Raw genomic sequence first — 26,568 nt, forward strand, 5'->3', positions numbered from 1 at the left:
GCCCAAAAACCATGAGGTAACGCAGCATGTGACAACATAGAACGGACCTTCTCCTGAATGGTCCTGTTCATCCTCTCTGCTGTCCCGTTTTGTGGAGGATCATAAGGAGCAGAGAGCTCCCTCTTGATGCCTTTAGCATCACAAAAGTCCTGAAACTGTTTGGATATATACTCTCCACCATTGTCGGAATGCAAAGCCTTCAGTGTTTTGCCAGTTTGATTCTCAACATGAGCAACAAACTTCTCAAACACTGAGAATGTATCACTCTTCAAACGAAGAGGATAAACCCACACCTTGCGTGTGGCATCATCAATAAAAGACACAATATATTTTGCCCCTCCCAAAGAAAGCTGAGGTATCTCATATACATCTGTATGCACAAGCTCTAACTGAGCATCTTTCTGTCCAAGAGCTTTCTTGTGGGGGCACTGGAGTTGCCTGCCATATATACAATGCTCACAAAACTGAAAACTTGAGAACTTTAGAGAAGGCAAGTAACCAAAACGAGACAATTGCTCCATTCCTTCGACACTCATGTGTCCCAACCGGCTATGCCACAGAGATATTTCCGGCAGCTCGGTTGCATTTACATTATAGCATGGTGACAAACATTAGCATGCATCAAGTAAAGAGTGTCCACCTTAGAGCCTCTGGCAACAACCAGTGAGCCCTTACTAATCTTCCACTTTCCACTACCAAATGTGGTAACATGACAAGCATCATCAAGCTGTCCAGTAGAAAACAGGTTCTTCTTGATCTCAGGCACATGCCTGATATCATGGAGCATAAGCTGTGAGCCATCTGAAAACACAAGCCTCACATCACCTCTGCCAAGAATCTGGCATGCATGGTTGTCACCCGAATAAACTACTCCTTCATTGCCAGCAGTATATCTGACAAGCAAGTCTCTGCAACCTGTGACATGAAAGGAGGCACCTGAATCAATGATCCATGAGTGCATACCATGACCATCTCCTGCATGGAGTGAATGGGCATCAAGTGAAGACATGAATTGGACTTTATCCTCACTGTCACCTGCATGTGACACATTGACTTCTCAATCTTGACTCCACTTTTGCCCTTTGGCTTTGCATCTTTGGCTTTGTCTTTTCTTTTGCCCTTTTCCTTTTGATCATTCTTCCATTTGTAGCATTGCTTTTTGAAATGTCCCTTCTTGCCACAATAATGGCATTCCAAGTCCTTTTTGGAGCGGGACTTGCTCCTTCCCCATTCTTGGCTTTTACCACTTTGCTGGGATCTCCCACGTTGTCGTGCCATGGCACGTCTATGATGTGAAACCGTGCATGTGAGGCCATCAAATACAAATCCAGATGCATGAGTTAAGTGCCATGACGAGTCATTATATGATGCCATGTACATATGTTCATATTGTAAATGAGGTTCAATAAGATGAGTTGAGGCAGTGCAAGATCTAGGAGTTTTTGTACATGAATGTGGTGTGAATTATGGAGTTTCATGCATATGATGGACCTTGTAGTAGGGAACATCCTTCTTAACATGTATGGAAATGCAAAGGTTTGATGCCAGATAAGTTAAAAGAAATTCAGTGGGAGCCAGTGTTGTGAGAACTCATCCAAGTCTGTCGAGCCTTTAAAAAGAGCTTCTCTCAGCTTGTTGGTCTCCAGAGCTGGCAGTGGCAGCTTTGACTATGAGTATGTTAATAAGAAGGATGAGGAAGTGGATGTGTCTCTAAGTTGGTTTCAGTGCAACCACCACTTAAGTTTGGTCTCTCGCTTGCAAGCCACCCGGAGGATAAAGATGAACAAGAGGAGGAGGAGTAAGAGGCGGTTGATGGATCCCTTTTATGAAAATTGATGAGGCCTTCGCTAGAGCTTTACAAGAGGGTCAGCACCATGATGCAACCATACTTCTATGTGGACATTCACTCTCACAGCTAGAAGTTTCGTACTTTCCTGGCTGTACCGCACACTTCACGACAACTTTTTGGTGAACCCGACGTGAAACTGCTGGGGTGAGAGTGTGGTGATATATACAGGGAAGCTATGGCTGAGAATTCTGAGGGTCAGGGGGTTCATTTTGACCCCGGAGTTATGCAGATGTTTCAAATGTTTACCATGTACATGCAACAGCAACAAGCTGCTGAGAGGGGACAAATTTCCACGACCAAAGCATTACAATCAATTGTGAAAAAGGTGGATCAATTTGATGGGAAGGACATTACAAAGTACCTGCGCAATTATATAAAGGAGATGGAGCTAAACAGGGTGACTGAGGAGGATATGGTTCGAAGTTTTGAGCTTGTATGTGTTCCTGAAATAAGAGAGCGCATAAAAGGATTGCAGACAGCACAGGGTGGCAGAAATTGGGAAGAGTTCAAGCTTGCTTTAAAGGATGAATATTTTATGGAGGATTCTGAGCGAGTGACCAAACGAACTTTCTTGGAATGGGTCACAAAACCTAAAATGGGAATTTCTGCCACAGAATTGCTAAGAGAGTTTGAGAAGCGCTATGCCCAGCTGTCAAGGATAGAGCGTGCAACTTTGGACAGAGAAAAAACAGAGCTCTTCTTACAAGCAGCTGGGAAAGATCTCCAGGAGAAATTGGAAATCCTCCTTGAGGATAAGGATACAGAGCAGGGATTAAAGAGTGATTGGAATGATGTTGAGGATGCAGTCACTATGTTAGCAAAGCGGCAGCGGAGGAGGGATAAAATGGTGATGGGCTCTGCACCCCCCATAGCTGCTGTTACCCCTGAGAATCTACCCAAACCAGCTGCTACAATTCCCAAGGTAGATGGGCCAATGGATGAGCTTATCAAGGGTATGCGTGACTTAAAATTGAAGATGTCCAGGATTGAAGAAAAAGGTTTACCATTGGGGCAGGCTTCTATGCAAAGGCCTCAAAGCAAAGAAGGGTTTACATATAGATGCATATGGTGTGATGACCCAGAGCATGCAAAGAAGGACTGTGCTATAGCTATAAAGAAGCTCTTAAAAATCAACTTGTGTTTTTCAAAGATGGGAAAATCCATCTTACAGAGACTGGTCTTCCATTGAGTACAAACTTTGGGAAAGGAGGGATGAAAAAGCTGGTAGAGGATATGGCTGCTAGTCATGCCATTTCTATGGTTGAGGCAGCAACCTATGGATTGAAGGTTGGTCAATTAAAGCAGGGATTTGAGAATGATGAGGATTATGAGAATGAGGATTTTTGGCCATCAACAATGGAATTAATTGCCTCAAAGAAAGTGTCAAAGCAAGCTTTGCATGAGGCAGGTGATTGTATACGTCTTAAGACTGGCTGGGAGGAGCCTGTGGATTCTTTATCCATTCATGCCTATATTGCCAAATGCCAAAATAATGAGGCACAGGTAGAGGAGAAGCGTAAAAGGGAAAATGAGGAAGGAGGGCCATCAAAAAGAGTTACACGTGGAAGTGGAAAGAAGGATCCTGGGCCATCACATATGCCTCCACAGCATAGCAGACCTCCACAGGATGTTTCAATGGAAGAAGCGCCAGCAAAAATGAAGGAGAAGGGTAAAGGGAAAAGTCCACTCTATAAGCTTCAATCTGATATTGAAGTTGCAACAGATCTCAAAAAGGTGCTTGAAGAAAGAATTCTAAACAGCAGGGTGGAATTCACACTAGGGGAAGTCTTGGGGATTGCAAAGAAAGAATTTCATGATGAGATAATTGATATTATACGAAGAAAAAGGCAGTCCATAATTGAATCTATTCCATCACAAGGGGAGGCAAGCACTTCCAAGACTCATGGAGTACAGGTACAGAAAAAGGAAGAGAGAGAAAATGTGGTAGAATGTAATCACTCTGCTGATGGGGCACGACAAGTGCGCTTTGTGGAAGAGGATGATGAAAAGGAAGTTCTTACAAAGAGTCATTACTCCAGGAGCCATTGGGCAAGAGCAACCACTGAAACCCTTGTCAAGATAGGTGATTTGGAAGAGCCATATGTCGCGCTAATTGATCATGGGTCTGAAATAAATCTTATGGCTAAAAATCTCTACAACAAATGTAAGTGGCCAATGGATGTGGATCATGGGTGGATGATTAAAGCAGCTAATAACTCATCTGGAGAGCTTTATGCAGCATGTCCAAATGTAAGGGTAATTATAGGGGATGTGAAGGATGATCAGAATTTCTTTGTTCAAGAGATGTCATCGTATCCCCTTATCCTTGGGCAACCCTACATTACAGCTGTAAGGATGGAAACAAAAGTTTTGGATGATGGTTCAGCTTATGCAAGAATAAGGAGTAAAGATGGCAAAAAAGCTGTTCAGTTTTTGACAGTATGCATTAATCATGAAAGGAATCGCGAGTCTCTTCGGGCACAGTCACTCCCAAAGATAAACAGAGAGTTCATGAATTACAGGGAGATGAGGGATTTTGGCCAGGTGCCATTGTAAAGCGGGATTCCAATGGTACAAGGGGAAATGAGTTCTCGCAGGACTCAATCAATGTAAATAGCTTTTCAGCAAATTTTCAGGGATTCTCCAGCTATGGGTCACTGGTTTTTGTAAAAAGCAAGGATTTGAAGCGTGGCATGCAAAAACATATACAAAATGAACAAAAAAGTTTTGAGCAGTGTGGTCTTTTGGAGAAGAATGAGTTTATTTCAGGGGTGCTTGATGAGGTGTCATTTATAGATACTATGGATGTGCTTTTTGATATGGGAAGAGCATGCTTACAGGGTGGAAATGAAATGATAAAGATGTCATCTGTGGAGATGTATGATATAATCCAGGAATTTGAGGGGGTGGAATGTAAAAACATGAATTGTGAGATGGATGCTCATGTTGATACAAAGTACAAAACGGTTGTAAAGAAGGTGAAACCAGTTGCCTTGCCCTTGCCACCGGGAAGCAAGGAGAAGATAGATGAAGCTTCTATGCAGCCAAATCTTAGAGATCCGAAGAAAATTGGGCATAAATTTACTCAAGAAACTCTGAAAGAGCTGAAGATTGGTGAGAAGGATTTTCTGTTGCCAGTTGAAAGGGAATGCTTTGAGGAGATGCTTGTAAAACATGGGAAAGCTTTTGCCTTTCAGCCGCATGAGATAGGTTGTGTTGATCCAAGTGTAACAGCACCAATGGTGATCTTTACTGTTCCACATGTACCCTGGAATCTGCGGCCAATTCCATTACGAAAGGCTCTCTTGCCAAAGTTGATGGAATTACTAAAGGAAAAGATTAGGATGGGGATCTTGGAGCCTTCATGTGCCCCATATTCCAACAGATGGTTTACTGTACCAAAGAAAAATGGGACATTGCGCTTTATTCAAGACATGCAACCTGTAAACAAAGTCACAATCAGGAATGTGGGAGCAGGTCCAATTGTGGATGAGTTTGCAGAAGCATTTGCAGGGAAAGCTATATACTCTATGGGTGATCTGTATTCGGGATATGATCAGTTCCAGCTGGATATACAAAGCAGGGACTTGAACACAATGAGAACTCCTTTGGGATTAGTAAGGATGTGTACCTTACCACAGGGAGCCACTAACTCAGTGGCACATATGATGAATGGAATGAATAAAGTCTTACGAGACTTCATACCACAAAAAACTATGCCATTTTTGGATGATGTGCCAATAAAGGGCTGTGATGAGAAAGACAAAGATGGGGATTTGGATTCAAAGGGGTGCCGCAAGTTTGTGGCAAATCATATAAAGGATTGTGACATGATTCTATCCAGGCTTGAAGAAGTGAATCTTACTTTATCTGGGCTGAAATCAGTGTTTGGAGTTGGTGAAGTGCTAATAGTGGGACATCTTTGTAGTACTAGTGGACGTCGACCTTGTCCAGCCAAGATAGATGCAATACAAAGAATGAAAGAGACATGCATTAATGTTACAGAGTTGAGGAGATTTCTTGGAGCATGTGTCTTTTATGTTATTTGGATCCCACATTATGCACATGTAGCAGATCCTCTTTATCAACTTTTGAGGAAAAATCAAAAATTTCTGTGGAGTGCAGTACATATTAAAGCTATGCGGAAGCTGAAATATTTGCTCCAATCATCACCCACTTGGAGAAAGGCAGATTATGAGTGTGGCAGGCCTGTGATTGTTACAGTTGATACTAGTCCTACTGGGATAGGATGGGCAGTAGGGCAAGATGATGAGGATGATCATAGGTATGTAATTAGATTTGGAGCAAAGGTGTTAAGCTTTCGGCAACGAAAGTATCCACAGATCAAGAGAGAGTTATGGGGGATAGTCACTGCTCTAAAATGTGAAAAAGAATATCTTATTGGGGCATCTGTACTTGTGGAAACTGATTGCTTGCCACTTCTTGGGATGATAGCAAGTTGTACCACTCCAGATATTGCTATGCTTAGGTGGATTGCTTATATCAAGTCACTAAATCCTGAGTTTGAGCATATTGCGGGAAAAGATAATCCAGTTGCAGATATGCTATCAAGAGCCAGGTATGAAGATGAGAAGGAGATGATTAGTGACATTGATGATGTGGGTACAAAGTTCTATACTACAGCATATGCAAAAGGGGATCATATTTGCCTATCAAATGCACTTGAGTCTTTTATTGAGGAAATATATGAAGGAGATTGGTTGCTTATTGGTCAATATTTGAGTACTCTGACAAGGCAAGAAAATTGGTCTGACTCAGAATTTAAGAGGATCCGCAGAAAAGCATATGGTTATTTCCTAAAGGATGGGTATCTCTGGAAGCATCCTAAGCAGAGGAATGCTATGCCACAGAGTCATATGTGATAAAGAGACTCAAGGAAAGCTTGTGAAAGAATTCCATGAGAGTCTCTGGGCTGGACATAGAAGTGTGTGGGCCATCTTTACCAAAATAAAGGAAAAATATTGGTGGAAAGGAATGTACAAGGATATTTCCCAATATGTGGAAACATGCATGGTATGCCAAATGTACTCAAATGTGCGGCATCGTGATGGCTTGCAACCAACCTACCCACCTGCCATGCACTACAAATGGGTAGTGGATCTAGTTACAATGCCTTTGGGAATTTGGCAGATGCGGTATATAGCACTTGCAAGAGAAGATTTGACAAATCAGGTAGAAGGGCGTGCTCTTAGAACAAAGAGTACGGAAACAGTATGCAAATTTCTCTTGGAAGATGTGATCTGCCGATATGGTTGTGTTGGGAAAATAACAGCTGATAGGGGTGAGCTAGATGTTGAAGAAGCAAGGGAATTCTTCTCTAGAATTGGTATCAAACTGTCCCTAACATGTGCTTACAATCCTGAGGGCAATGGAAAAAGTGAGCGAGGACATCCTCCAATCATTAAAGCTTTGGCTAAGGCATGCAGAGAAAGAATGCGAGAGTGGCCAAAGCTGCTACCATATGCCTTGTGGGCTGACCGTACAACTCATAGCTCAGTGACAGGATACATGCTTGCAGAATTGATGTATGGTCAGAAGCCAGTGATGCCAGTTGAAGAAGTAGTTCTAACTTGGAATGTATTGCCCTGGGTCGAAGGATTAAGCAGAGATGACCTCCTTGCCTTCGCTAGAGCTTTACAAGAGGGTGAGCACCATGATGCAACCATACTTCTATGTGGACATTCACTCTCACAGCTAGAAGTTTCGTACTTTCCTGGCTGTACCGCACACTTCACGACAACGTGCATTCATTGCATTGGACTTTCCAACAGAGTTGTTCTTCCTGTTCATCTCCTCTTGAAGAAGAGCACCCTCCACATCTGCATATGACAGCATAGCATTTGAATTGCTAGTGGCTGTCCTGAATGTGTCCCAACTCTCTGGCAAAGTGCATAAGAGAAAGGTGGCTTTGAACTCATCGTCCATTGCCAACTTTTGATTGATGACCTGGCTGACAACACCATTAAACTCATTTAGATGGGCTGTCATAGACGCCCCTTCCTTCATTTGAAGACCTATGAGTTTCTTCAACCAATACACTTTGCTTGAGGCACTTTGCTGGGCACACAAGTCCTGCAATCTTTGCCACATTCCCCAAGCTGTCTTCTCTTCACGTATGCTGAAAAGTAAAGAGTCCGACACAGACAACATGATGGTGGATCTTGCTAGCTCATCCACATCTTCCCATTCTTCAGCAGTAAGAGAAGCGGGCATTACACCCCTTTCTTTGATGGGATTGTGCTGCTTCTTCTAGAGCAACACATTATAGCACTAGATTTTGGCGTTGTATTCAGGTTGCAATGAAGCTCGTGTAGCTTACCTTCAAGGCAAGCTTGAGACTAACCGCATGCTTGAAGGTGACTCTATCGATCAGTACCTTCCGCATGTGAAGGACCTACGAGCAGCTCATTAACATTGATGAGGTCTTGACAGATGGCTATCTTGTTCAGACAGTTTTGGGTAATTTGCCAGACTCTTATCAGACATTTGGCACCACTCTACGGTTGTTGGCTGGCAATGCACCTAATGCGGTCACTTTTGACAACCTTGTGACTCTCTTGCTCAGTGAAGAGCAATCCCGTTCCAACAGGAACAACATGATGTCTGCTAAGTTAGCAATGGCTGCTCCCTTTGGTGGGAATCGATCTCAGCCTAAACCTAGCCCATCGGATCCTCCCAAGATAGAGAACAAGCCTGAAAAGAAAAAGCGTTGTAATTATTGCAAGAAAATAGGGCACACCATAGAAGAATGCAGGAAGCGTATTGATAGTGAAAAAAAGAAGAAGTTGGCATCTTCTTCCACAGGTGCAGATCAAGCCAATTTGGCTACACATGTATCAGCCTTGACCATTAGGATTTTACTTGCCCACATGCAATTGGTGATGCCTCATGGTCACTTGTGTTTGTTGACCCTTATGCTTGTCTATGCTAAACGCTTTCTCTTATGTGATGTCTACTGGAGATGCCTTGTATGTTGTTTTCCCTTGCAACGGGATTGTTTCTACAGTGTTGACATTGTCACTCTCACATGTGATGTTTACTGGGAGTACCTTCTACACACTTGGCCAGTGTTGGTTTGCCCTCATGGTTTTGACATGTCACATAGCATTGACTATGCCCGCCCCAAGCCCCCACTTTTTCTCCCAATTTTCAGCTTTTCCCATTGCTGAATTTTTACTTTTATCAGCCCTACCATTGCTGATTTTTCCTCATCAGATCCTCCATTGATGAGTTTCTATCTTGCAGCTTACATTGCATGTCTCACAGGCATGACTTGTCAATAGAGGTAATAGAGGGCATGAGGACTCCGTAGATATAGGTACTACACGGAGTAGTGTGCCACTTGAAAGCCATGATAAGCTTTTTGCATATTTACTAGAATTGCTTCATGGAGGCAAATCGGTGAATTATTATCGGCATATATCATTCTTTTGTAAATGATATATCATTCTTTTGGGCATATATCAATCCTTTGTGAAACAATTTTTGCGACATGCTGCTAGACATGTGAGATAATATGTATCTGATAACTTTGTCATGAGGTAATCACTTTGTTAGAGCCATGAAACATGTGATGTTCGGGGCTGTTTAGAGCACCATTTTTGGTCTAAAACGGATTTTAAGACCACGTAAATAGACTATCCTTATTGTGAGCTTTGTGGGGATGTTGTATGGTCAAAAGCATGTAATGTTTAAGGCAAGCAAGGCTTTAAGTACAGTATGTGCCATCTATGCAATGTTGATGCATCATCAAAAAGGAATAAGGCGGTCTAATCTTGCAATTTACCCCATGCCTTACATATCATCCTATGATTGGGTGAGTGTCCTGTGTTGCTTTGCAAATCATGCACCATATTTAAGTTAGGCTTTTTAACCAGACTTACCACTCTTGGGATTCTCATGACACTTTGCATACGTATACTCTTTCGCGCCACATTTAAACGTGCTCCATCGATCACAATGAAGATACCCATAAGAAGGGGAGAGGAGTACTGCAATAGAGGTATGCATGAACACAAAAAGCAGCACCTCCAAGCTAGAGATCACCATCTCCCTTTCCTGGTCTCTGTGGGCTGATCCACCAAGCTCCATCTTGGCAAGAGACCATACATGAGTAAGAACGTCAGTGACGCGGTGATCTTGAAGATGTTGCGATAGCTCACCTGCCTGGCCCTGAATGGTAGCGGCCACCGACTCTAGATCCCGCTCTGTCCCTGGGACTACACTCAAGGGGATAGAGAAGATCATTGCACCATTCTCTGGCGTAGAGAGTCTGGAGTGGTAGAAGACCACACATCCAAATAGGGACTACAGTCTCCTCGAACCTGTCTGTCCCTTCCGGAGGAAGACACCAGAAGAAACTAAAATCCACAGATTGCCCCAAGATCTCGAGGGGTCCGCCCGGAGACTCAGGTGGGAAAGCCCTCACCGGTGAGGCCGCAACGGTCATCTCCACCGGCTCTGAGTAACGATGAATCAAGCAACGAACGGAACTCGTTGGTTGTCTACTCTCCGGATCAGGGGCTGGAGGGGGTCGACAGGAATGCTCAGGAGAGTCGGAGGGAGGTGGGGTGGTGGGCACGGAAGAAGAGGAAGGCACATATAGAGCGACTGCAGGTAGAGTCAGAGGCGAGGGTGGGGGACGGGGAGGCTAGGGGGAGCGGGGGAGGCTGGAGAGGGACGCAGCTAAGAGACATCCATCGAAGAGGAAGGCTCAACAAAGAGAGGGTGGGGTCAACCGGCCCCACTAGGCACTTAGGGCCAGAAGAGGAGTCGCGAGGAATCGGCCCCCAAACCGTGTGGGGGGGGGGGGGGGGGTGGGGGGGGCTCTCCGTGACTGGAGCGGCCCGCTGTCTGCGGGCAGGTACTGAGATAAGTGCTCCTAGCGGTTCTCTGACAGAACCAAATCCTCCTGCATGCTGCCAGCCTGGCGCGCACGACGGCGATGCTCAGCTCTAGTGCCCGGCTAAAGAGGGCCAACCGTCCACCACTCTCTGGCTAGTGGGTCCTCCACGGTCCGTACTTGGTGCTCCGCTGCCTAGGAACCTGCTCCTCCCTCGGTCCCTTGATGCGAATCTGAGCAAGAATTAGGTAGGAGGGAGAGCCACCAGGGGCGGTCTCCTAGACTGACGCAGAGGACAAGCTTTGGCAACATAACCCATCGAAGCATTGGCTTGGAAGGCAATAATACTCCGCTCTCTATATAATGGGAATAGATATCATGTGAGGCAATACAGATGTGGAGAGATGGAATCCTAGCTGCTCGCGTGAGGACCGAGGTAGCGGTGCGGGGGATTCCATCACTCCCCCGATGGCACCGCCAATCACCGAGAGAAGTGGAAGGCATTCCTTCCTGAGGCCTGGAAAGTATACTGTCACGAGAAATCCTAAAACTCCAACTAGAGGGTCAGATGATGGGTCGAACTCGTGCTACCACCGTGCAAAAAAGGCCTAGGTCGTACGCAATGCAATGGGGCTCACCTGCATAACAAGATCAGACGTCGCTCGTGAATCGAACTCAACCTGGTAGTAACCATGCCCGAATGGATGAATATCTAAGATCTTTGCAAGCACACCTAGGAGGCTAGCCTGAAGGAGATCTCTGAGTTGGCCACGCGCAGGGCGGATGATAGGGGCCAAGAGGGGTGCCAGAGTCTCCCCTGCATGGGAGATGTGCTCTGCCAAGTGGCCCTCGTGGTCTTGTGATCTACCGTTTATGAGTCTCTGGATGGCTCGGGCTACCATGTCGGGTGTGAAGAAGGTGGATGTGATGGTGGTGGGATGGGGGGCTGATCTAGTACTTCATATAGGGATCGTACATACGTGTGCCATATGGATGGAGATGTGATGGGTGTGGTTGGGCATTTCTCTCGGATTTTCTTCTAGTGCGCAATACAGTTCACACCTTTGAGAGATAGGTATAAGTCGTCGTATTGGCCCATAGTTGTCAGGTACGAAAAGTCCGATTCGGTACGGTATGTTCAAATACGGTCTCGGAACGCACCGCTAAATTTTGGAAAATAAAAATACGGTGGAGGTATGGTCCATTTAAAAAATACTTAAAAATAAAAACATACGGTGGAGGAAGAGGGAGATGATTGAGAGAGTCTAGAGGGGAGAGAAGCCTAAGCCTTGAAGGAGAGTTCAAGGGAGTGTTGGGGTAAAGGCATTATGCCCACCCTTATAGTGTGTACAAGCCCATAAGTTTTATAGTACATAGTACACTTAGTACTTTTAATGTACTAAGTGCACTATGTGTACTCGAGCAAATATACATGTGTGATAGGGGAGTCACACACTCATACTTTGTGAGTTGACTTATCCCCACATCTCTCTCTCTCTCTCTCTCTCTCTCTCTCTCTCTCTCTCCCCCCTTCTTCTCTGTGTGTCTCTCCCACATGAAACCCTAATTGTTTCAGCTGAGCTTCTTAATAGCTCCCTTCAACTGGTATCAGAGCCATATGTCCTCAACTGTTGAACGCTGTAGATATTGGAGAAGTGCGCCACCCTGTCTGCGCTTAAACTAGCAAGGTTCGCCACCATCGTCACTTGCAGCCGCAGCTATTGCCAGAGCCAGGCCTGCCCTCGCCATCACCATCATTTTTGCCATAGCGATGGCGTTACTGTTGCGCGTTCTCTCATGGGGGCAATGAGTACCCGATGGTCAGCAGAAGCTGGTGGACATCATATGCCTGGAGACTGGCAAGGTGAGGGTTTCCGACTACATCGACGAGTGCTCCAAGCTCTTGGCGGACATCGTTGAGCAGGCCATAGAGGAATCCGACCGCATCGCTGTTGATGCTCTCAGGGGTCTCGAGGAAGCCAACGCTTTCAAGTGCCACTCTCAGTACTACAGCACCAAATCCACCACTGCCTGTGAACTCGGCTACACGAGTCAGCAAATACGAAGCCCCCCCCCCCCCCCCCCCCCCTCCCCCCTCCCCCCCTTTTTTTGCAACAGAAATCAGAAATTTTCAGAGGTATTTGCTTCAATTTTGGGATTTGCATGTCCATTATAAAAATGTGTTGATGGCTGTCAAGCACTCAATGTGCCAGTAAATCAAGGGGCTTTTCTGTATTGGATGTATATGTGGCCAGGGGGAAGCATTGTGAAGACTCTGGATGCCTTCATGTGCATTAATGTACAATTCATGATCAGCAATTGATCTTGAATCAAGGGGCTTTTCAAGATTTTGTGCTTGTTGAGCTTGGCAAAGCAGCAGGGAAGACTTTTATGCCTTGAACCCTCAGTAATCCACTTGCAGTCAAGGGACTTTTGCCCAATTTCCGTCCGAGACTGTTGTATGCAGAGGTGGGGACTGTCAAGGTCTGATTTTCACTCATTTGGACAGCCAGGAGAGCATTTATTGCTACTGTACTTGCTGGTACAGATTTGGTACAATTTTGTGCAAGTTTTGGCATGGCTGTACATTAATTTGAGTGAGAAAAAGGCTCATTTTCAGCTGTTGTACTTGCCGGTACAGATTTGGTACATCATTGGTGAGCACTTAGTACTGTTGTACAGTATTTTGGAAGGGGAACAGAGCACATCTAAGGTGCTGTCATAAATCTGCAGCAACCAGATTTTGGTGATTTTATCACATTCAGTGGGAGGAGAGTTGCATTCGTGCTTCCGTAGTGGGAGATAAACTTTGGGAGAACAACTGTGAGCACTTTGTGTGCTTTGGTGCAGTGTTTGCACATCTTGCAGGAAGTCAGGCATTGACTGTGTCAAAGGTTGCATATTGCTATGGCAACCACAGGTGAGAGCTCTTCATTGCTTCACATCAAGAAGCTTGAAGGCTCACATAATTATGACAAGGTATCCCAAGCACCCTTTGCAGTGGTGCAGGAACGAATGTTCGGAATGATATGCTTGCGGTACGAGAGGGCAATCAACGCATTGGCCTGAGCATCCTTAGCATCCCAAGTACGCTGCTTTTGGGTAGGAGGAGAACGAGAAGGTGGACCTGCAGGAGGGTGAGCGGGAATCACTTCACCTTCCGTTGGAGCAGGTGCTAGAGGACGCTCCTCAGTGCCATCCGTATATAGCCATACATTCTTGCCAACCAATACATGACGCATCATATAAGCCCACATAGGGTAGTTATCTCCATCGAGCTTGTCCTCTTGAGATAGCATGCCAAAGAGTTCATTATTATTGTTGGCCATGACAACACAACAAATCTGTCACAAGTCACCACGAGTACGCAATGCCCAGCAAAACTATAAGAATGCGGGAGATAAATAGTAGGATAATCAATGGATTGAAAGGGAACTCCTTCACCACAAGAAATACATATGCATGTCCCAAATCTGCAAGTGTACTGCACGATGATGGAAATCTGTCAAAGTGTCCACAATGGCAGCAGCAAACCACAAATGTATACATGTGCCATGAAAAACACGATCAGCTGACACATGTAAGAGCTGCAAGGGCTCAAATCCTAGCAAAATCAAAGGTAAATTGGTCGAATGCTGCAAAAATAGGCTCAATGTAGAAAAGTCCCAATTTTTAGGCAAGCAATTAGACCAAATCAGAACCGGATCTGCACCTGTAAATCCGCTAAAGCAGTTGTCACCTATACCAAATGCTGCAATGCCCAAAAAATTGGGAGAAATGCCCCAATGCCAAGTAAATGTGCCTGTAACACCCAAAATGCATGCAAATGTTTATAATAGACCTGCAAATAGTGCCAATTTTTGCAAATTCCCAAAATTTCTAGTGCAATTACGCACCAAACTGTTGAAATCAATGCCAATGTGTGCCAATGTTGCAATTTTGAGCTCAATGGTGAAAAGCCCCAAAATTAATGCAGTGTATTTAGCAATTTCTGAGTATTTAAAAAAATTGCAGAAATACCCCAAATTGTGAGCAGCTTCAATCGTGCAGGTGCAGTAGTACAATGGGTGGGTACAACAGAATGGGTAGGTACACAAGGTGGCACAGTCCGGGTGGCGCAGGGACAGAGCATGGCAGCGCAGATATGAGGCGCAGGTACGATGCTGGGTGGCGTATATCTGAGGTGGCGGCAGTGTAGACAGGCAGCGCAGGTACAGTCAGGTGGTGACGCTTGTACGGTCGCGCAACGCAGGGCAGGGTGGCAGCTGCAAGTTGGGAAGTACAGGTCGCCAACAACAGGGGAGAGTGTGGCATGCATGCACAATAGGCTGAAGCTGAGCAATAAGGGCAAACCCTAGCTCTGATGTGTAACCCTAACCCTAACCTAGCTGATACCAATGTTGGGTAGGAGGGCAGCTATCCTGCACACACACACACACTTTTTTTTTTGGGTAATATCTAGTGCAGTATATTTATATGCTCATAAATTTACAAGATGGGAAGTCTCATAAATTTACAAGATGGGAAGTCTCCGAAGCGGAGAGTATCCCATATGTCAGAAACATAAAAAGAAAAGCTCTAAACAAGAAGCATCCATATCACCCTCATGGGAGGCATCATATAAGGATTGCCGCAATGAGGCTCTGAAGGATTCATATGACTGGTGATTCTGCCGACCCAAGTATGCCAAATTATGCTCACTCCAAATTGTCCAAAGAGCCCAATATCTCACCCAAGAGAGAAATAGTGAGTATTGGGACAAGGACCGCATATATCTGCCAAAAAGCCAGAAATGTTTCCCAAATCTATGACTCGGGAAACGGAGCCGAAGAAAATCTGAAATTCTCCTGAGGAGGATCCTGGAACAAGGGCAGTGCCAAAGCAGATGAAGAACAGTTTCTGAGGGAGCCTGACATCTTAGACATGTGGAAGGTGCAATGTGACGTTTAGCAAGTATGACCCCCACTGACAATGTGCCTGTCAAACATCTCCAAAGAAAAAGTCTTTGTTTCAATGGCATTTTACACTTCCACAACATCTGGAGATTCTTCCGCCACCATGAGAGGGGCTTTTCCTTATATGCCACAGAGAATTAGCATGTTGATGAATCCATGGGGCAGGCTGAAGAAGCCTGTAGGCTTTGATGGAGGTTAAGGCAGGAAGGGGAATAGGATGAATGCATGTAGTAGATGGCTGCAATTGCCAATCCATAAGCCTGTCTGTGTCAGCCACGGGTGGAATAGGTAAAAAGGGATGCAATAAATCAGCAATTTTCTTCCATATCAACCTATGATGCATTCCCAATGCATAGGAAGCAGTGGCCCGGGGAAAGGATAAGACATATCCCCGATCATCTACCACATCATGTATGTACCTAATTCCCAATTTCATAAGATTGTATGCCCGAACAGGTTCCTGTAAAGCAAGTGGAGTGTCAAAGATGGCACTCCAATGAATACTTTCTTTCCTCATCGAGTTTGTCTCCAAGCAATTATCAGGAGCCCATTTGACCTTAGAGAGAACTTGTTTCCAGTCAAGTATGAGGGCAGTAGAGAAAGGACAACCAGGTATCCTCCCTACAAATCTCCCAATCACAACCTCCCAATGATCCGTAATCCAATGACCATAAGCACAAGTCCTCATGTTGACACACATGGATGCTAACATACAAGTCCATGGCTGCTGTTGACGGAAGAAAGTATGCAACATTGTAGCCTTCCTTGCACGTACATGATATTTTATATTGAGGACATTAAGTCCACCATGCATCCTTGGGGAGCACACCATTTCCATCTTCATGAGTCTCAATGCTTTCACAGCAGTTTTTGTCTTCCATAATATCTTCATAGCTTGAGACATAAAAGTTGAAATATCCCTGGAGGACCAATGCAGCAAGGGCAAATAGAACTGGACATAGGACATCACAATGGATTGTACTATTCTGAGCCTGACATGAAGAGGCCAAGTAGAAATCTTCCAGTATTCCAGTTTATGTTGATGTCTTTGGAAAATCCATTTTAACTGCTGCTTTTTGGTGATATGCCATCCTATGGGATATCCCAAATGCCTGACAATATCTCTGGAATGCACCACCTAACCCGGCCAAAGAATAGAATGCCAGTCACATTGTTTCAGGGGGAGTAATTTAGATTTGTCAAAATTGACATGCAATCCCGCTGCCAACCCATATAAAGAAAGAGTGGCCATAAGCATGCGAAGTTCTTGAGGAGAATTCTGTGGCATGAAGAAGGAATCATCAGCATATGCTTGTGCCAAAAAAGATGTAGCCCTTGGGATTTTGAGACCAGTCATTTGTCCTGTGTTTGTAAGATGATCAAGATACATCAAAAAAGGATGGGTCGCAATGGCATAGAAGAGAGCACTGAGAGGGCAGCCCTGTCTAACTGATCGACCCAATATCCATGACCGAGACAGATGGCGCCCAAGAATGCGCTGAGCAGTAGAGCCAGAATAAAGCCAGTAAAGAGCATTTGCCATCTTGGGACCAAAGCCCAACTTTGTCATGATCTGAGAGATGAAATCTCATTGAACATTGTCAAATGCCTTAGCAATATCCACCTGCAATATAAGCACATCTTGATGCGAATACTTAGCATATTTAATTGCAGTCAAGGCATTGGATATATTGTCATGGATTTGTCTTCGCGGCACAAAAGCATACTGATGAGGATGAAGTCCTGCATGCAGTATCCTGTGAAGCCTATGTACAATCATTTTGGCAATAAGTTTGTAAAGTACAGGCATCAAAGTAATAGGCCTCCAATCTGATATATGATCACACAGATGTTTTTTGGGGACAAGCTTGACTATACCATGCTTCCAAGAGTGCGGCAACTGATTTTCTTGCCAGGCCACATTGATCATTTGCAAAAGGACCTCTTTCAAATCATCCCAAAAAGAAATATAAAATTCCACTGTAAGGCCATCCCAGCCAGGGGACTTGTATTTGCTGAGGTGGAACAACGCATTATCAAGTTCTGTGTCAGTAAAAGGCCTCTCCAAGGTAAGAGCATCATCCATTTCAACTATTGCAGAAACATATTGAAGAAATTCAGTCCTGGCATGAGTCACTTGATTTGATGGGGAACCAGGAGCAGAAAACAATTTATGGAAATAATTGTGGCATTCGTCTTGGAGATCAGAGAAAGAGTGAGTCCAAGAGCCATCCAGTTTCCTAACCCTTAGACATGAATTTTTATTTCGAGTAGCATGCAATCTCTGGAAACAGGATTTTGAAGAGCAGCCCTTATCCATGAGGGGCTTCATTCTTGCCCTAATTTGCCATTTGTGCAATTTCCTCTGATCATTAACAGTAAGTTTAAATTGTGCATGTGAAAGGGAATCCTTTTCTGAATCAGAGAGTGGCCTCGACTGAGAAAATTCAGTCAAATGTTGTGTTGTCCTTTTTGCCCATTTAACCTCATTCCTCCATTTTGTCATATGCCATTTGCCATACTCCCTAATGACATTCTGAATACGAGAGACGAAGCTGTCCCAATGAACTGGCAAAGGATGAATGGCAAATCTGATCATTTGCTGAAAGTCGTGATGTTGGAAATAACCCCGATTAACATGCAATAATCTACTGGAGAGAAATGGCAAATCATCCAAAGGCATGCCAAGCTGCAAATTCATCCACAATGGAGCATGATCTGACAAGCCCAATGAGAAATCTATAAGGAGATGAGGGCTAAAATCTGCACATTGTTGTGGATAAAACAAATACCATCTGTCAAGCCTTGCCCAATACGTAGTAAGTGCATTATGATGAAAAGTATATCCAGGGACTGACCCTTGGAGAAGTACCCATAAATCTTCAGCCTGCACAGAAAGAAGCATGTCATCCCATTTGTGCCTTTCCAATGATAGCATATGAGATCGTGAAGTGGTATTATCTCTAGGCAGAGGGGAATTATTAAAATCCCCACAGATGAATGCATTGGATCTCCATGGATATCTGCATAAAGAATCCCACAAAGAAGCCATCATGGCAGAGGTCTGGGAGGCATAGACTGATGCAAACTCAAAAATATCACCATTAACATTGCATTGTATTACTATCCATCTGCCACTATTGTCATTGAAGGCCAACTGAGGCTGCAACTCATGTCTAACCAGTATGCATACACCTGAATAGGTAGCAGTACCAGCATAATATATATCATAGCCGTGCAAAAAACCATGATGTCCAGCCATGGAGTGTTGATTATGCTCTTGCAAACAAACAATATCTGGCTGCATTTTATGTACATAAATCCATAATAGCCTCCACTTTGAGACATTGCAGAGGCTCTGTACATTGTATGTAAAGCACTTAAGTGTTTGAAGCATGAAAAGGTATGTACAGCAGAGTGTGAGGATAAGAACCAGACATCAGAGAGGCTAGGCCTCTGCCTGCATAGGTTGCATGCCTTCATTGCCCATGAAAGACATGGCATTTTCCTCTTCTTCTGAATCACATATGGGGATGCCCTTCTTCAGTACGCCCACCCAATTTTGAAGGATAGGAGCAGAGGCTGGAGTAGAAGTTTGTCCTGGTGAGGGAGAAGAAACATCCCATTGACGAGATTGAAGGGGGCGTTGCTTCAATACAACCACCTTCTTGGGTTGTTTAAAACCGTCCTGATCAATCCCCACAGTTTCCTTCATCTTCTCTTTCCCTTTATCTTTTCCTTTTCCTGCAAGTGCGGGCACTTGATTGACTGATTTTGCATTCTTTGCTCCATTTGTATTTGCTGTCTTGACTTGCAAATTCTCATTCTTTTCCCGTGTCTGGGGTGGCAAGGCATTTGGGGGGGTTGATGCAGAACCATTGGGCATTCAGAGGCTAGATGCCCAAACTTGTGACAGGCAAAACAAGCACCTGCAAACACACCCCACTTCAACTCAAAATACTTTTTGCCCAATTGCACTCCCTCAACTTCCACTGCAATAGAAGGAGGGGTAGGTATGTCAGTGTCCCAGAGAATGCAGAACCTGTTACGGTTTCCCATGGGGCGTGGTGGACAAATGACCTGTCCCAAGGAAGCAGCCAGGCCAGGCAACTCTTCACGCATATAGTCCGGGAAGTTTGCAACCTCAACCCATACAGGGCAGTGATGCCGTATAAGACTTTGATAGTCCTTGTTTGGGGACCAGGGCATAGCATGTACCATTTGCCTCCCATAAAACAGGGGAGAGAACTCAAGAAGCCTCTGCTTGCATGAAGCATCTGATAAATGCACCTCATAAAAGCCTCTGGAAGCAAAATACACTCCCTCTACAAAGCATCCTCCAAGGATGGACTTAATCCACTGCGCGACATCGCTAGCCGCAGGGATTCTTCCTGGAAAGAATATTATAACCGCAGTTTGAGACAACTTTCTGAGAGGGTTTACCAGGGACGGCAACTTCAATTTGTAGGTGACCTCTGGAATCGGTTTGCCCCATTCCTGTCGTGACTGCTGAAAGTCATCCTTAAGGGTATCAAACACATACTGAGCTTCCAACGTAAATGCATCATCTTGTAAAGCTGGCTCTGATAGGCGGCGCTTAGCATTTGCAGATCTTTCTTTTCGAGCATATGTACAAACATCTAAAGCTGAAGCCATTGATAGAACCACGGAAAGGGAAAGGCTGTGAAAAGGAACAGGCCGATATTGACAGAAGGAGGCTGTGAGGTTACGAAGGCAAGAAGGAAAGTGGAATAGAACAGTAAGGCAGAAAAGGTGCAGGAAGGCGGCAGAAAAAACTACAAAGGGACACTATAGAGTTGTGGGAAAAGTAGGGCAGGGAAAGGCTGAATCGTGCAACAGGGGGCACGAGGCAGGACAGTCCCGGCGATTAAAACTCATACACACCGACCCTTACACACTTTTTTTTGGTAAATCCATGAACAGTATATTATCAATGAAATTTACATGAGAGTCGCCAAAACGGAGAGCCTCAACGGGAAATCAGAAGCAAAGAGAAACTATTTCGAGGCATGACTGATGAAGATCTCCTTGGTGGCAAGCATCATAAACAGATTGCCGTAAGGAGCTTCTAAAATACTAATAAGATTGCAAAAACGGTTTCCCAAAATATCTCATGTTGTGATCCTGCCATATGGTCCAGAAAGCCCAATATCTGACCCAGTACAAAAGTAAAGAGTAATGGACCGTGGTTGTAGGGAGTATGCTAAAAAGCCAAAAGTGTTTCCCAAAAAAAGAGTTAGGGAAACGAAGGCGAAGTAACATGGAAATTTTGCGGATGAAGGCCTTAGTGCTGGAGCACGTCCAAGACAAATGAGGCACCGTTTCAGAAGGGGCCATGCATCAAAGACAAGAAGCAGATGCAATCCTTCGTTTAGCAAGAGTGACCCCCACAGATAAGGAACCTGTAAGACAACGCCATAGGAAAAGCTGGTACATCACTAGGAAACAACAGTTAAAGTGGATTTTTGACAAACTTCATGCCAAGCTCCACTACTGGAAGCTCTCCACCTGGGCACTCCATGTTAGGCTTCGGATTGTCCAGTCGATTATCCTGGCCTATGTTCAGTACTATTTGCCTTTGATACATTGGACCTCTCAGGACACTTCTGCTTTCATGTCTCAGGCTATGGAGCTGTTATGGAAAACAAAGTCTTCTGCTAAAGCTTTAAGACTTATGCGGATGGCAAAAGTTTGTTCCCCGAGGATGCATGGCGGATTGAATGTGCTGAATATTGCGCATCATGTCTTGGCAAGGAAAATTCCAACCCTTACACACACACACACACACACACACACACACACACACTTTTTTTTGGGTAATGTCCAGTATATTTATATGCTCATAAATTTACAAGATGGGAAGTCTTCGAAGCGGAGAGTATCCCAAATGTCAGAAACATAAAGAGAAAAGCTCTAAACAAGAAGCATCCATATCACCCTCATGGCAGGCATCATATAAGGATTGCCGCAATGAGGCTCTGAAGGATTCATATGACTGGTGATTCTGCCGATCCAAGTATGCCAAATTATGCTCACTCCAAATTGTCCAAAGAGCCCAATATCTCACCCAAGAGAGAAATAGTGAGTATGTCTTATCCTTTGCCCGGGCCACTGCTTCCTATGCATTGGGAATGCATCATAGGTTGATATGGAAGAAAATTGCTGATTTATTGCATCCCTTTTTACCTATTCCACCCGTGGCTGACACAGACAGGCTTCTGGATTGGCAATTGCAACCATCTACTACATGCATTCATCCTATTCCCCTTCCTGCCTTAACGTCCATCAAAGCCTACAGGCTTCTTCAGCCTGCCCCATGGATTCATCAACATGCTAATTCTCTGTGGCATATAAGGAAGCCCCTCTCATGGTGGAGGAAGAATCTCCGTTTGTTGTGGAAGTGTAAAATGCCATTGAAACAAAGACTTTTTCTTTGGAGATGTTTGACAGGTGCATTGTCAGTGGGGGTCATACTTGCTAAATGTCACATTGCACCTTCCACATGTCTAAGATGTCAGGCTCCCTCAGAGACTGTTCTTCATCTGCTTTGGCACTGCCCTTGTTCCAGGATCCTCCTCAGGAGAATTTCAGATTTTCTTCGGCTCCGTTTCCCTAGTCACAATTTTGGGAAACATTTCTGGCTTTTTGGCAGATATATGCGGTCCTTGTCTCAATACTCTCTCTCTCTCTCACACACACACACACACACACACACACACACACACACACACACACACACACACTTGGAAGGCGACAAGTTGCAGGCAAGTGACGTGCAGAAATAAGAGGCCGGTGCTGCGAAGGCAGTGAAAAACGACCAACAGTTGGTGCTGCAGAGGCAGCGAAGGGGGCAGGGCGGCTGGCACTGCAGAAGCAACAGACGACGGCAGAAGCAGACGACGGCAGAAGCAGTAGACAGCAGGCGGCGCTGTGCAGGCTCCTCGCTCTCTACACACACACACACACACACACACACACACACACACAACCTCAAGCACAGAGAAACGTGAGTGCTGGAAAAGATGTACTCAATGAATGAATGAAATGAAAGTACAAGTGAGCCTTAAAAAGCCTAGGGCTAAGTGCCCAACACCCAAAAGTGTGTTCACTCGGGGAAAAAACCTCTGTCCACTCACAGGGAAAAAGTGCCCGTGAGTAAGCTGGGTTCACACTTGAACTAGCCAGGAGTGGACATGACCAACAGTTGAAGCAGGAGAGGTATGTTCTTGAATAGGTTCAAGAAGACTCCGAGTTGGAGTTTAACATTTAATGGGAGGTTTTTCCGTTAATTAGTTATGTATTTTGTGTTGTTTAGCCCTGTTGTTTTGAATCGAACGTGTGCATGACTTGTTTTTGTACATGGACATGAGTTGATTTTATTGTGTGTGGAGGTCTCTTAGTTGCAAAAGAAAAGGAGGACAATATCATGACGTTTAAACTCAGCTTGTTTTTTTATGCAAATATCAAATCAAAGAAATACCCTCATTTTTTGGTGCTAAATGATGCTTTTGCTTACAGGGCGAGCATTATGCATTCTAAACTTGTAAGGCATGTTGAGTTTTACTTGAGTTCTTATATGTGGTTTACACAGTTTGTATGGAAAGAAATTATAATTCTCAAAAGAGATGTTCTTAGAAGACTGTATTGCAGGTGCTGCTGAGTCAGTCTCATCGATTTTGTGCCCTGGAACTACTAGGCAGATTTTTGGATATGGGAGCCTGGGCTGTTGACTTGGTAAGTATTTTATAATGTTTGAAATTTACCTTGTTAATGAGAATCAGAATTTGGGTGACTTAATTCTCATAAAAAGTTTTCCAGGCTCTTTCTGTTGGAATATTCCCGTATGTGCTGAAGTTACTCCAGACGACTGCAACCGAGCTCAGACAGATTCTTGTTTTCATATGGACCAAAATTTTGGCATTGGATAAGGTAACTTCTGTTGTGGTGCAAATTTTGTGTTACCTTGCATGCCATCACATATGCGAAATTTGATCCAGCCGTTAGTCATTTCCAGTCTTGTCAGGTCGACTTAGTCAAAGATGGTGGCCACCAATACTTCATCAGGTTTCTGGACAGCCCAGACGTCTATGCAGCACAACGGGCAATGGCTGCCTTTGTACTGGCAGTCATTGTGGATGGTCACAGAAGAGGGCAGGAAGCATGTTTTCAGTGTGGGCTTATTAGTATATGTCTGCGGCATATTCAATGCTCTTCTACAGTGGATGGACACCGGGAGCCCCTACTGCTGCAATGGCTTTGCTTGTGCCTTGGCAAACTCTGGGATGGATTCTCTGATGCACAGCAGCAAGGTCTTCAAGCTAATGCCCCCTCTATTCTTATGCAGCTCTTATCTGAGCCACAGCCTGAGGTAAATTTTTCTACAGTGCACAGGAGAAAAAGTACAGAGCAAAGTATTCTTGGCAATATGTATTATTTCTCTACCAATTTAAAATGTTTCTTAAAGAAGATTTAATATTTTTGTACATGTAAGGTTCGAGCTGCTTCTACATTCGCGTTAGGAACGCTGATTGCTGTTGGCAATGAGATGGTCTCAGACACCTCTTCTTTGGATGATGATTATGACGATGAGGAAAGGCACAGGGCAGAGCAGGAAATAGCTAACTATCTGTTGAAAGTTCTATATGATGGAAGTCCTCTAGTGAGAGCTGAGTTAGTTATAGGTACTGCAAATTAGTCAGCATGCTGCTGTGGTGAGATGTTTTTCTTAAACCATCTCCTTTTCTAAGAAAAATTTGTGCTAATGTGCAGGCTTTTCACGTTTGGCAATTGGCCATAATAAGCACTTAAAGCCCATAGCAGCTGCCTACTTAAAGCCTCCTTCAAACTCTGTGCTTACCTCATTATCAGCACTGGCTCCTATTCGTAGTCCAGCTGGAAGCTATAGCAATGCGGCCCAAATGGTAATTGCTGGAAGTTCTGTGGCTGTAAACCATAGTCCAGGGTTGAGGGTGGGTTCAGAAGGTGCCATGCCAGTGCATGTCGGTGTAAGCAGCTCTTTGTTACCATCCTCTGGTGTCATGCAAGGCTCTCCATCTTCAGATGGATCATTGCACCCCTCAGATGGGTCCAAGTTGTTGGGAAATGGAAATACCGATAATGGAGTTCCTAGGCCAAGAAAGCAACGGACAGAGGAAAGCAGTTTCTATGTTCGCTGTGTTTCAGCTATGTACGTGCTTGGAAGGGATCCATCTCCTCGTGTTGCAAGTCTTGGTCGGCAAGTCTTGCGAAGTATTGGTGTTGAGCCTGTTGTCGTGAATCCTGTGAGGCCAGGAGGTGGTCCAAGTCCAAATCTGGGTCCAGGGCTGGGTCATCATAGGAACTCTTCTATAGGAGCAGTTCCTCAAGCTGTAATGTCTGCGCTGCCACGTTCGTTCTCCTGGATAGATTCACCCTCAGGTTTAGCTTTTTGGCTTTTTGAACGATTTTGGATTCAATCTAAAGCTTTATTTTTGTAACTTCTGAAAATATTTTTCTTTTCACAGGAAATTTTACTGTCACATTTCGTACCCCGCCAGCTAGCCCCCCAACAGGAAAAAGTGTGCTAGCTGGAAATGGAATGAGGCGAGTGTGTTCTTTAGAGTTCAGTCCTCACATGCGGAAGACTGCAGACTCCGGTTTAGCAGATACAGCTCTTGTCGGGGGCGGACCCTCACCTTTTCTGGAAACTATAACAGTACCTCCCTCAAACTTATATAGGTGGAGTTGTGGGCATTTTTCGAGGCCACTTCTTCTTGAACTTTCCCATGACGATGATGAGGAGGGTCTGGTTCGAAGGAAAGAAAGAGAGAGGCTAGCTCTGGATGGGATTTCCAAATGCAAACATTCAAGTAAGTTGGGAAAAGTTGCATGGTGCCTTTTGTCAGTGGGTTTGTTCATGGTGAAAGCTTGAATTGATGTATATTGATCTCTTTTTGATGTGTAATAAAGATGTAGCACGAGTCAGTGACCAAATTGCAAGCTGGAACATGGACTCCCAAAACAGTGTGAAAGCTGTGCTGTTGCATCCGTTTATACCAGTTGTGTGCTCGGCTGACGAAAATGAGGTTATAAGGTGTGTGATGAATTCCTGTGCTATGTATTATACTTCCTTGTAGTTTTCTAACCATTTCCCTTGTCATGGTTATACACTAACAAGGATAATGCTTTAGAAAATTACATGGAAAAATTAATGGTAAAGGGTAGCTTAAAAGCAGTGTTAGGACAAGGGAGAGTTGCGAGAGAAAAGGGAGCTCAGAAAGAGTGAAGCAAGGAAAAGGATGTGCATGGTGAGAGGGAGATATAATACCTGATGGCTTATGTTTGAGTGCTTTGTGTTACTCGATGTATAGTGTTGGATGTTCCTTTAATGGCAGCCATTGACCCGTTACTTTTTTTTTTCAGAATCTGGAATTATGAAGGAGAATTAGTGAACGTGTTCGAAAACCATAATGCTGCTGACAAGGGAGTCTCGAGGATGTGTCTTCTGAATGAGCTTGATGATAGCCTTCTCCTTGTGGCTTCAAGTAAGAATAGAGAAGCATTTTCCCTACATTGTGACCTTCGCAATCTGTACAATGTTTAAAATGTTTTTGCAACGTAATGTGCCTGATAATGGGCTTATCGATTGTCCTACAGGTGATGGGTGTGCGAGGGTTTGGAAGGACTACACCCAGAAAAACAAGCAACAGTTGGTAACAGCATGGCAAACAGTCCAGGGACATAGACCGGGCGTCCGCAGTATGAATGCTGTGGTGGATTGGCAACAATTGAGAGGTTATTTGGTAATAGCCTGGGATTAAATCTTGTTCAGTGCACTAATGAAGCTGCATGCCGGTGTTAGTTTGTAGAGGCACATGGGTATGCTCAGGGCTATAGTTGTG

The 26,568-nt window shown here is 44.5% G+C and overlaps 1 protein-coding gene across 3 annotated transcripts in view; it reads left to right on the forward strand.

Moving 5' to 3' along the window:
- The window catches only part of LOC147641040 (regulatory-associated protein of TOR 1-like), a 133,256-nt gene that overhangs the window by 80,404 nt on the left and 26,284 nt on the right, over positions 1-26,568 (forward strand). For all 3 annotated transcript variants that reach the window (XR_015268790.1, XM_086817721.1, XM_086817726.1), the window contains 9 exons: positions 23,339-23,422; positions 23,507-23,617; positions 23,703-24,056; positions 24,180-24,369; positions 24,458-25,105; positions 25,192-25,536; positions 25,637-25,760; positions 26,090-26,211; positions 26,324-26,469. Coding sequence is in view for 2 of the 3 variants with exons in the window: in XM_086817721.1 (XP_086673847.1) it covers positions 23,339-23,422; positions 23,507-23,617; positions 23,703-24,056; positions 24,180-24,369; positions 24,458-25,105; positions 25,192-25,536; positions 25,637-25,760; positions 26,090-26,211; positions 26,324-26,469 (2,124 nt within the window). In the remaining variant the exon portion in view is untranslated. The remainder of the gene's footprint in view (positions 1-23,338; positions 23,423-23,506; positions 23,618-23,702; positions 24,057-24,179; positions 24,370-24,457; positions 25,106-25,191; positions 25,537-25,636; positions 25,761-26,089; positions 26,212-26,323; positions 26,470-26,568) is intronic.

Source organism: Cibotium barometz, chromosome 2 (genome assembly GCF_041138505.1).
Source record: "Cibotium barometz isolate CiBa-2024 chromosome 2, ASM4113850v1, whole genome shotgun sequence".
Taxonomy (NCBI): domain Eukaryota; kingdom Viridiplantae; phylum Streptophyta; class Polypodiopsida; order Cyatheales; family Cibotiaceae; genus Cibotium; species Cibotium barometz.